The 12,473-nt window shown below is 34.9% G+C and overlaps 1 protein-coding gene across 4 annotated transcripts; it reads left to right on the top strand.

Moving 5' to 3' along the window:
* Positions 1-665: 665 nt before the first annotated feature.
* On the top strand, positions 666-11,700 carry LOC130048353 (serine/threonine-protein phosphatase 6 regulatory ankyrin repeat subunit A-like). Of its 4 annotated transcripts, none has more exons than XM_056144969.1 (13): positions 688-759; positions 1,295-1,335; positions 3,037-3,553; positions 4,829-5,008; positions 5,104-5,424; positions 6,065-6,202; positions 6,478-6,825; positions 6,991-7,149; positions 7,265-8,251; positions 8,480-9,982; positions 10,088-10,138; positions 10,762-10,842; positions 11,192-11,700. In XM_056144969.1, the coding sequence occupies exons 3-13, from the start codon at positions 3,064-3,066 to the stop codon at positions 11,212-11,214; spliced, it is 4,281 nt and encodes a 1,426-aa protein (XP_056000944.1). In that variant the 5' UTR covers positions 688-759; positions 1,295-1,335; positions 3,037-3,063; the 3' UTR covers positions 11,215-11,700. The 4 variants fall into 4 exon arrangements, with proteins under 4 accessions (XP_056000946.1, XP_056000944.1, XP_056000947.1 ...); XM_056144972.1 differs by having other exon boundaries at positions 10,069-10,138; XM_056144971.1 differs by lacking the exon at positions 1,295-1,335 and having other exon boundaries at positions 666-759.
* The last annotated feature ends 773 nt before the right edge of the window (positions 11,701-12,473 follow it).

The raw sequence follows: 12,473 nt of genomic DNA, 5'->3' as shown, positions 1-12,473 counted from the left end.
TATGGCCGCAAGGCAGTGGAAGTTTACAATCAGAGTTTTTTTTTCTATCAGATGAACTGTCCTCTTCCTATATTGGGTTTTCAGGAGCCAGGTAACCCGCCTTCATCCCTTCTCCTATCAGTAGTAGTACTTCCGTCGTGTTTAGTGCAAGCCACACGACCACACTAGTAGCTGTACTTGCTTGTTAGAGGCGCATGCCACGAGGATTTGTTTTCAGGGAAAATACTACCTTTGTTTTGGATGAATTGAAGTATAGTTAAGAGTTAATTGCTATAGTTGTGATTTATAAATTATTTGAAATACAGTATGTAATCTTGTATGGTCCTTTTATATATCAAATACAACTGTATCTCCTTTTCTTCCTTAACGACATTGTAGCATGTAATAATGTGGCGAGAATTTCACCGACAAGGACAACAAATTATTTAAACACATGTATATAATCTATATCCATTTTTTCTATTTAAAAAAATCCCATTACTTGCGCAATAAACACATTTTCTATTCATTGTACTCATGATTTTTTGTGCGGGTGTTTTGTATTCTAAATGACATATTGTACATACATTTATAAAACACATGATATCGTTTGAGAAACGTTGTGTAACATTCTCACGAGGAAGTGTCAGAATTTATTTACTTCCACGTGTGTCCTTCCCTAACGTAACAAGTGCATGTTTGTGATTTGAATGCAGTCAGTTCATGAATGGGGTCAAGGAAATCGGGAAGCAAATGCAGAAATGCCTGCATGTCGAGAATGTAAGTACATACATATCAAATATATTTTATGCATTTATACAATTGTAATAAATGGTTGATGAATATCATGCTATTTCTCACTGTTTGTTAAATTTGCCTTTTTCATTAAACCATCGAGCATGTATCTCTGCTGGTGGATACTCTGTCCCCGAGGATATTTATCACTCGATATATGTTCCGTCCGGAATATCTTTTTAAATTTATCACTGGTCGTTATATGCACCTTTCTTTTATGCTATATTTGATAGAATTTCTTTAGGTTTCTTTGAGATGCTTTTACACAATAGATTGGTCTACACTTTTAATCATAGAAAATTAATGTTTTCCCCATAGTAGTGAATTATTGATTGGTTTCCAAACCTTTAAATGTTTGCAGTAGATTGAAACGCAATTCGTCTTATTTATTCTGATGTGTATGCAGCCAAGGATAAGATTACCGCTTGTTTCGTCTTACATGTATTATGATCAATGTGTACCTGTCTTCTGGGTGAATGAAGCTTGTGCGTAGTGCATGTAAAAGTCATCTTATTTACAGGGACTGGTAAGCGGTACATGTAGAAGTAAGGTTGTAGAAAGGTAAGTCGTTATAAGGACTTTATACTGTAAAAGTGGCTAAGTACGCGTTTTTTCACGTCCAACATTACGCGTGGGGAAAATTACGCGGTAACTGATCTCGTATATTATAACAAATATTTATAGCTATACGCGTGGAGGAAATTTCCGCGCTGAACACGTGACCGCGTAATTAGTGTAAATTTCCCCCTCGCGTATATAACCACTTTTACAGTATCCAAATACAAGCCATCGTTAGGTCGAATTCCGTCTGACGTGTTTCATACCCTATATTGTTATACCGTTCTTTACATAATGATTTTGATTACGAATTACTCCGTTTATTTGATGAAGATAAAGGGCTTACGGCGGGTGTGACCGGTCAACAGGGGATTTTTACTCATCCTAGGCTCCTGATTCCAGGAATCCGTGTTTGCCCTCTTAATTTTGTATTCTTTGTGGGATTCATGAAATAGATCATTGTTCGTTATCTTTACTTTTCCTGTAAAATTAATGTTGTATACAGAGACTGGTAAGCCGTACTTGTGGAAGTAATGTTGTATATGAGGATATTTTCATATCAATATTGTTTCTACTAACTAGTTCTGCTTACTATAGCAATTAAGATATGTTAAATATGACTTCAAAATTAACTCTTCGTCCTGAAGGGGTGTACAAAATGCATCTCGTCCGTGTAGTCCAATCTAAAAGCCAAAAAATATATAGTCAGATCTTAAAATATTGCACAAAATCAATGTAGTTAAAGTTGTCTTCGTGTAGTTAATGAAATCGTTGTTTAATTTCGTTAATAAATGTCCTCCTAAAAATATATTTCAACGAAACTTGTCTATTCTTTGACTGCCTTTGCAGATAGGTGACATTTCCTTTGACAATGCTGATTATTTGTCAAGGTTCCCATGCATAAACTGATGTTTAAATACGTATACTGAGATATGCAATAAATGTGTGCACACAAAGTGCAGACGTAGAACTATCACAAATGACTGTTTGTTGCATGAATCCGGTACCGTTGCTGCTATGGAGAATGTTTTACCTGTCTGCGCTTTATTCAAACTAATCAATTGATCGATTGCAAAACTTCATTGTGCGCACTCATATTTCATAACGAATGAATTATTCAATACACAATTGCTATGTTCAGGTTGCAACAGAATCGATATTGGAATTAGAACACAGGTTCAGAAATCATGCGTAAGCCATTAACAAATTTGTAGTTTTTTTAAAATAGTAAATTATGTAAGGAATAGAGACAATAGTATGTTTACAACATAAGTCAACGTACTAAGTATTTTTTTTTATTACGAACATTCATTTGATTAACTGTAAAAGAAAAAAAATTAATCTCTATGAAATGTAAGACAATGTTGAAAACCTAAATGAGAAAAAATTCAATCTCTGAAATGCTTGACAATGTTGAAAGCTTAAGTTAGTAACCTAGATTTGAGACAGCCATTGTTGTTTGACTGCTTGAATACACTGTACAAAACAAGATTTAAATGACAGCGTATTGGTTTACATTTTGACCTATTTTAAACTAGTGCACGGATATTCTGGTAGATGCACTTATTTGAAAAAGAATCTTTCAGTAAACCATCTCAAGGGACTATACAGTTGTCCAAGTGAATAGGATTTCAATTCAAAGTGATACTAGTATTTAGGTCCATAGCAAAGTAGTATAGTGTAAGGTTTTTGTTTCTCTTTCAGTTGTGAACAACAAAATTGCCATTAGAAATGGGTGAACCTGATAAAGAATTTTTACTGATGGAAAACTTTGAAAACTTAAAGACACATTTTAAAATTGATTGCGCCAAATTCCTTGGAAATATTTTACTTTTATGCTTAAAAAACATCGAAAATTTGACGAAGAGTGACAAATTTGCATTACTGGATATGGGAAGTCAAAATGAAATATGTAAAAGGAATAGTTTTATTTTGAGTGTTCCAGTGTTATGTGATATTATTCTGAAAGGAATGTGCGAAGAACACATGGGGAATTTCAATTGGTATTTGAGGGAAGAAGGATTTACTTTCTCTGACGATGTCGCCCGACTTCGGGACATTTGGAAATTACACATTGTTGATAATGATGATGAACGGATATCTGAAGAGGATAAAGAACACATATGGAGTGAGATCAATGCTGTGGGAGAAAGAATGGGCAGCAGATTTAGAGAAGCCGGAAAAACATACCTTGAAAGCATTAGAAGACTTAAACCAGAAGGTAAACTTACTAGGAAATAATTCAGTAAAGAAATAGTTTATGATACCAAGGAAATTCGATTTGTTTTATCAGCCCCTTCTTATAACAGATAGGCTAAGTGTTGGTCAGAATAACCCGAGGGTCAGCAAAGTGTAATAACAATCAATTTAAAGATTTAACAATTCATTCACAACAAAATATATAATAAAAGCATACTAACTCAGAGTAATCAAAAGTTCATTTAAGATATACATTTCATTTTTGAAAATACACGAGGGTATGCACTGCGACGCTTCACCCCGTTGTATTTTCAAAATTGGAATTTATGTCTCTTTAGACGTACCAAATTAATCAAGATTCATACCATCGCAGCACGTCCATGAAAGAAATGGATGCATTACAATTTGTAATGAGATCATAGACAAGAACTTTGGAAATGTAAATATAAAGCAGTGTCGTTGTTTGTACATGTACATCAATGAGTTGAATTCACACAAAAGAATAATCCTGTATATAGCTCTGTCGAATTATTCTCGAAAATTCCATTTCTAGAAAGAAAATTATAAGTTAAAGGTTATCTCCGTAACAAAACATAAAAGAACTTGATTGCCCAAATTATTGGATTTAAAATCCAATCCTCTTATATATTTTACCCTTAATTGAATAGTTTTGTATAGTAAATACCCAGCTACTGTACTTGAACGTTGAATGTTATTTGTATTTTGCACGGCAACGGTTGAGTAGCTGGACAAATCAAGCATGCTGTTTGGAATTTCAAAGCATTTCGCATATGAAAAAGCATATGCTTTGCATATTCTAATAGAAAATGCCATCGAAATAAGCCTGATAGATAACTAGATCTATCCCCGGTAACCTGCTTTTCAAAGCTGGTTATAAGTTATTGTAGCCTTTATTCCTTGTAGTAGCTGGCTAGAGGTAGCTAGCATTTCTCACTTTGAGTAGTTGGTTACAAATAGTACCTACTTTTTCCAGTTTTATGTTGCGGGCTACTAGCAGCCGGTTACTAATAGCTAACTTTCCCGGTGTTGAAGTAGCTGGCTTTCTCTTTTAAGTAGCCAGTTACTAGCAGCTAACTTTACTGGTTGACCGGAAGGGTTTTTAAACTGAAGAGCATTGACAGTCAATCAGACTAAACATTCTTAAATGGATTCGATGTCTCGCTCAGGATACCATCAATGTCATCTTTCATTCCTTTTATTCAATTTTGAGAATGTTTATACTAATCAAAGATATTGTTACACCCCAAAACAATCATTGATATTTTTGCTCTCACAGAGATAAAACGAAATGTATATGCTGGACAATACGGTGATAAAAACAAAATGGAAGTGAACTTCGAGGAAGGTGAAAGAGATCCATTCTTTGTCGAGCAGTTTGGGAACAACAATAAGATGATTGTCCAGCTTTATGATCGCCGACAGCCGGAACAGCTACAGATCAAATCAAGTGGGAGAGGTAGGTGTAAAACGTCCTTCTTAGAAGAGGATATATATTTATGTATACCCGTGATTTTACAACTGACAATTAATTTTTGGGATTTCTATTTTTAGTCAAACTAAGGATGGTTTTGAGAGCCAATGAAACACGAGAATGGAATGAAATAACAGAGAATGTGATGAATATTGATCTTCAAGATCTGAATTCCAATCCACTTATCAGAGAAAATGATATTGTCTTTGAAAGTTTTGAGAAAGGATGCCTTGTGATCAATCTTAACATTTCTGACGAATTTCCAATCAAAACTTTATTACATATAGTGTTTGAAATATTATTTGAAGAGTTAAAAGCAACTGTCATACTTCAGAAATACGAGACATCAGAAGTACAAATTTTTGGATATTTCTATTGTCCAGAGGAATTCAAGAAGAAAGGTAGATGTTTGTCATTCTTTTTTATCAAAAGCATATTTTTCCTAAAGAAATGCATGTATATTTCACACTTCTCCAGCGTCAACTTCTCATATATTAGTAGTAATATTCCATTATCACCCCTGCATATGGTATTTATGTATCTCAACTGATTCGATATACAAGAGCTTGTTCTGCAAATGATTAATATCTAAACCTAGACAGGCTACTGACAAATAAGTTGATGTTTCAAAAGTCTCGTTTAAAGTCAGCATTTCGTAAATTCTGAGGTCGTTTTCATGATTTTTTAAAGCAAAAACGTTCTGTCATAAGGTCGAATTCTGTTTGATGTGTTTCATACCAATTGTTAGGCCGTTCTGTACGTGCTGATTTTGACTACATACATGTATTTCTCCGTAAACTTAATCAAGATATAGGGTTCACGGCGAGTGTGACCTATCAACAGTAAATGCTTACTCCTACTACGCACCTGATCCCACATCCGGGTGTTTCCAAGAGTACGTGTTTGCCCTACTCTTAAATGTTTATTTTTATAAGATTTTGTTACATTGTATCTTTACTTTTTCATATTCAGTCGTCTAACATGTAAACAAAAATTACTGTATCACATCAAAGTTCAATATGATTATATCTACATTCACAGGTACACTGGAAAGTCCTGAACAAGATGCATCACTCTATTCCCACCAGTCTTGGGAAAATGCCTCTACAATTTGTGACATCGATATCTATATGTCTGATTTGATGAAACATTTGATCTTAAGTGGATTTTCTACAGATGGTTGGTTTCTCTATCTGTTCACTGCAATCACTTTTGACTAATAGTAATACATTTTTATTGTTAAGAATATATTTCATTAGTCAAACAAGCGAGTGTTTAAAATTTAAAAAAGGATGTATTGATTTGGCGGACAATCAAATTACAACGAATACACAAAAAGTAAACATTGATGTGAAATAATATGCATGTAATTGAGATCAAACATTGTACAATGTATATGAGTTTTATTAGCAGATATATTTCAGGCACAATTTTCCCGCATTTTTGTTTTGCAGTTGACGAGCTCATTGACGTGCAAATCAAATGTGATATTGTCCGATCGGATTCACCAATAGTGCTTCCTTTTCAATCATCTCTACCAGAAGACAAAGAAAAACTAAGGAATCTTCTGGAAGAGGCAATGAAAACAATGCCCCTGCAATTAGAAAGCTTGAATATGACGAGAACGACATTACATCTACTTTTAAAATGTAGGGGTAAAATGAAGTATGCAAGCTTTGTCGACACGGATGGCTCAATTATCGACATATCAAAGACGCTTCTCTTCGATATACCGATGTCAATGTTACGAGTGTCTGTTTGTATCGATACAAATCTTGTGAACGACTCAATTACTGGTCAAGGTATGATTTTGCACCGTATCATTTATATCTTAAACTGTCTGAACAATTTGTTTGTTGTTTTCTTTATCAAAGTTCTCCAAAACATGTAACAGGTATTATACAGAATTATCATTTTCAACAGTAATAGTTTGAACGAAGCTTAACTCAACATCAATATCTTTGAAGGACTAATTTTCTACTTGAGTCCATTGTCTAAAGTGTCAGATGCAATAAAGACAGGAAAAATTTCCCGAATCATCACTGCCATGCTCGAAGGAAAAAGTTCTTCAGTGTTGAGAAATGTTGAGGAATTGAAGATGAAAGCCGTTCTCGAGTATCAAGAAGGTACAATGAACGAAAAATCATTCAGATAGATAATTTTGCAAAAATTTTGTATTGATTTTAAAACTTAAGTCGTATTATAGAATTGAATTGTTTTTCTACATTTGTATTGACTTAGATAAAGGATCACCATCTTCCGAATTTTCAGAACGATTTCTGACGAACACAGCAAGGGTCAAATCAGAACAAAATGAAAATAGTTCAATGGAAACTAATTTGGAAAATACTCTACTAACGGTTTGTGAAATGGGAAATCCAAATCTAGCCCGTCAACTTCTTGAACGAGGGGAAAATCCAAACTTTCGAAATGACATGCTCCAAACTCCTCTTCATTTAGCTTCGGAAAGAAATCATTTGCGTGTTGTTGAACAACTTCTACTCCATGGTGCCGAGGTAAATGCAATTGATAAAAACAGGGAAACACCATTGATTACAGCTTCTCGCAGAGGAAACTGGAAAATTGTATCAGCGATTCTAAAGTATGGCGCCGATGTTGAACTGTGTGATACGGAAAATCATACACCTCTTTATATGGCTGTGGAAAGAGGGCATCGACGTGCTTCATCCATTTTGTTGAAAGCTGGTGCTAATGTAAATTCTAATGGACATAATTCATGTACCCCTCTCCACATCGCCTGCAGTAAAGGATATCTGCTAATTGTAAAGGACTTGCTTTCATATGGATCTGATGTACATTGTACAAACAGAAATCAGAACACGCCTTTGCATTCTGTGTTATTGTGTGATCAAGACGAATTAAATCGTAAATCCATAATAGAAGATCTAGTTACAAATGGAGCTTTCGTCAATAAAGTCAACGACAGACTGAAAACACCATTGTGCATTGCGTCCGAAAGAGGTTTGTTGGAAGCTACTGGAAACTTACTGGAAGCAGGGGCAGACGTTCATCTGACTGATGATGAAAACAACCTGCCTCTTCACTTGGCTTCAAAAAACGGTCACATAGAAGTAGTGAAAGAGTTGCTCCAATACTGTGTGGATATCGATAGGTGCAATGTAAAAGGGTTAACACCAAGAATGTTAGCGGCAGAACAAGAAGATCTCTTAAATCTATTTGATGCACAAGCCGTTACAACAACGGAAGGTAAGGTTACATGTTGTTCATAGTAATTCTTTTCACTTGATTATATTGCAAAAACATGTAGTATTCTGATATCCTAATTCATTAATCCAATATGATAACTTTGTTGGATACTCTAAATGACAAGAAATTCGTTTGATCATTTCATTATCTTATTCAAATTTTGATTCAATATTACAAATAGATCATTGTACTACTAACAAATCGCATTTCCTTCATTTTATATTTCAGGATTAAAAGAGAATATTGCTACTCTAATTTCATTGGCAAAGAGAGGCATGCTAACCAGTATTGATCCATTTGTACAGAAAAATGAACTTGTTGATACTGTAGATTCAACAAAGAGATCTCTTTTGTATTTTGCATGTGAAAATGGACATATAGATGTTGTGCGATTGCTAATAAGTTTTGGAGCAAATATAAATGCGTGCGATTCTTCAGGTAAATCTCCACTTAGTGTTGCAGCTGAAAACAGATTCCATTCTATTGTTGAAGCTTTGATTAGTGCCGGGGCTGATACAAACACCAGTGATTATTCAGGAAGAACATGTCTTCACTACGCAGCCAAATCGGGCAGTTTTGAAACTGTAGATCTCTTATTAAAACACAGAGACACCGTTTATAAACCAGATATAGAAGGAGTTACACCACTTCATTTAGGTGTAAAGCACGGCAGTATTAAAATAGCGCAATGTTTCCTCGTATATGGAATTGATGTGAATGAATGTGACCTTCAAAACACATCTCCGCTATTTGTAGCTATTGCCAAAGCTCAGTCTGAAATTGCCGACTTTTTAATAAGACATGGGGCCGATGTAAACCTTTCTGATGAATTCGGAAGATCACCGTTGCACATAGCAGCAGAAATCGGAAGTATACGGTCATTAGAAATTTTATTAAATAACGATGCAAATGTCAATCAAACAGACAAATTGAAGAAGACGCCACTTTTTAAAGCTGTCGAAAAGGGTAAAAATGTTGTCTTGACTCTGATCAATCACGGGGCAGATGTAAACTTGTGTGACAGTAGGGGCCGGTCTCCTTTACATACAGCATTAGAAAACGGACATTTATTTGCAATGAGAACACTACTTCATCAAAATGCAAGTGTAAATATTGCGGATGAAGAAGGACTTGCTCCTTTACATTTAAGTTCAACAATAGGCAGTGCAGAAGGGGTAGAACTTCTACTGACAACGCGGGCCACAGTTAACGCTGTGGATGGTCACGGTCGTTCTCCTCTTCATCTTTCAACTTCAAGTGTCATAACCAAACGTTTGTTACAATGTGGTGCGCATGTCAACACCAAAGACAAATATGGAAAAAGTCCACTTCACTATGGAGTTGAACATCTCTGCGAGGAAGAATCAAATGTCACTACATCCAATGAATACATATCTATCATTAGTGAACTCTTTTCAAATGAGGCAAATATTTGCTTACGTGACAATGATATGAATACAGTTATTCACAAAGCAGTAGGCTCTACTAACTATCATGTACTAATTGAACTTCTAAGCTACGATACTAAACCCGATCTAAGAAATAATTTATTACAAATAGTGAAAGATATTTCAAACCACACACATTCTGGAGATATCAGGAACATAATGGAACATTGGATGGGTATTCAACAATTGAGCGAGGAATCTGACGATGCAGATTCTGTTGACGAGACAGAAACTTGTCCAGCATATCTATATCAGCAACATGAGGAATGGTTGAAAGCACATAGTAAGACATACAACTAGTAGTATTTATTATTCAGTTTTAAATACGATGTAGATACATTACTAGTACAATATTTTTTCGATAAATAGGTGTTTATTCTTTTTTCAGAGTGTTTCAGAAGAGCCAACATTATCCGACGCGCCCTGTCTTTACAAAGATGTAAGTATTCTACTTTATCTATAATTTTTGCTTTAGCAAACAGTCGTTTATAGTAAATAAAATGTTTCATGAAATTAATGGATAGTGATCAGATATAAACGAACAACTATTATTCATGTTTCCATCTGTCCCATGACTGTACAGTCTAGGTAGCCTAGTGGTTATGGCGTTTCCTTCGCCACCGGGAGGTTCTGGTTTGATTCTGGTTCCCGGTGTTGCGTTTAACATAGGTAGTGACTGTTTCTTCGCCAAAGCGACAGTCACGATTATTTCGGCTATGATATTTAAAACGGGGGTCTTGTCTCATGGCAATCATTGGCCATATTATGAATTCTCACTGCTACATGCTTTAGCGCTGTGTATGAATGCACATTTGTGGCACTTGTGAGTGACGAATGCATGAATGGGACATAAAATCAACACCCAAACGCATTCAAACGAGTTCACTATTTAAAAAACGCAGCTTATTCCATTTGTTGATTGAACTAAGACGATAATTTAACTAATTAGAATAGACAGACATATTCATTATGTGCATTTGGTTGACGGAAGTATGAACGATATATTTTACATATCTATTAAAATGTGAATGTTTCCTTTTCTGATGACCATGAATATCACAGCGCAAGAAGGAAGGAAGAGAAAAGAATCTTCTGGTGAATTGGCCTTGATTGAACCACTGGAAAAAGTACTTCGAGTTCAAGGTACGAAATGGAATAAATGTTACATTGGTTATTGAAGGGAATATAATGCACGCATTGAAAAAATAAACAAGTCAGAATGCTCAACAGGAACGAGGGGTTATTCTTCACCAAACCCGACAATGCAGATGTATACATCTATATGATATCTACACAACAATGTCTGCCTTGTGAAAGATATTGTCACAATGTAAAGCTTTTATATTGGAAATTTTTACACCACCGAATTCCTAAAATGACTATGACAACCAAGTAGTATTGAAGGTGATGCAGAAGTCAGATTTACAGTAACCATATTTACAGTAACCATATTTACAGTAACCACATCTAAAATATAGTTTGTATTTTGTAGATGAACCAAGTGAGAAAGAATGAAAGTCCTGGAATACCTACCTCCTTTCCTAGGGAGAAAATGATTGTAACTAAACTGTTTTATGAATGATGTATGCTGAAAGTTTTCCTAGAACTATCAAATTAAAAAAGACCATACAATGAAATAAAACTACCTGTGTCGAGAGAGACAAACCAACACATAAACTGTTTAAATACATTGGTTATTAACATGAGATATGCAACTATTTGGTTGCATTATGAACTAGGAGCGCGATAAAGGATTGAGTACATTGTATGCATAAAATGGACTTCCACTTCAAGCATATCTCTGCTTGTGACTAATGTAAAGTATACATATAAATATAAAGTGGGGATATACCTTACCCACTAAACATTTCTTCAGCAGAGTTCATTCATGGAAGAACAGGTCCAGGACATGCAGATTCGTATACTGTAGTTCTTTGAGGAGGAACACACCAAAGAAATTTGATGTGGATGATATTTATAATAATATTTTGAAATTGAAAACTTTCAGATTTACTCTATCTAGTCAAAAATGCAGTTTTAGTAGAAAGTAATCGTCAAAAACTCAAACCTCTGCTGGACTCGAACCCGCGATCTGCAGATCAAGCTCTTGCGTATCGAATCCGTTACCGTTAGGGCGAGTGCAGCCAGGCAAATCAGTCCCCCAAAATTAGTTTGTTATACTCTACTCTGATTCTTCGCACAAGTACAGTGAAGTTGATATCAAATAGATGCTGGAGTTCCTCATTGACAATATATGCCGTATTTGGTTATCAGGACTTCCAACAGTATGTTGTAATTTCCATGGGCACAAATTGTGCATTATTAGCTAACCTATTTTTGGAAGGTGTATTCTTATGAAGTAGAATTTATTGAATAGCTTCTACATAAGAAACAAATTGCTGTGGCCTTCATCTCGACATGTTAGATATATCGACTTTTTATGTAGTAAAAATACTTATTTTTATTCATATGTCGATTTCATAAATCCGAACTCGAAATAAAAAAAACAAACAACGAATTCTTCCACATCTGCTTCATATTTAGATATTTTATGGAACATACACAACTATAGATGTTAACAGCAAACTAACAACTCAACTTTATGACGAACGAAATGATTTCAGCTTCTCCGTCATCAACTTCCCATATTTGTGTAGCAATATTCCATTATCACCTGTATATGGTGTTTCTATTGGTCAACTGTTCAATACACGAGAGCATGTTCTGCGTAGTATCAATTTTTAAATCGAGACAGGCTACTGGAAAAATAAGTT

This window comes from Ostrea edulis, chromosome 7 (assembly GCF_947568905.1).
Source record: "Ostrea edulis chromosome 7, xbOstEdul1.1, whole genome shotgun sequence".
Classification (NCBI taxonomy): Eukaryota; Metazoa; Mollusca; class Bivalvia; order Ostreida; family Ostreidae; genus Ostrea; species Ostrea edulis.
The sequence above is the reverse complement of the archived record's forward strand: the minus strand, read 5'-3'. Positions and strand labels throughout refer to the sequence as shown.

What these genes read in the sequence shown, in the direction of transcription:
- LOC130048353 (XM_056144971.1), top strand. Translation starts at nt 3,064, where the DNA reads ATGGGTGAACCTGATAAAGAATTTTTACTGATGGAAAACTTTGAAAAC. An exon ending in AAGTGGATTTTCTACAGATG is followed by an intron (nt 6,203 to 6,477) that starts GTTGGTTTCTCT and finishes TTTGTTTTGCAG; the next exon opens with TTGACGAGCTCATTGACGTG. An exon ending in AGCCGTTACAACAACGGAAG is followed by an intron (nt 8,252 to 8,479) that starts GTAAGGTTACAT and finishes TTTATATTTCAG; the next exon opens with GATTAAAAGAGAATATTGCT.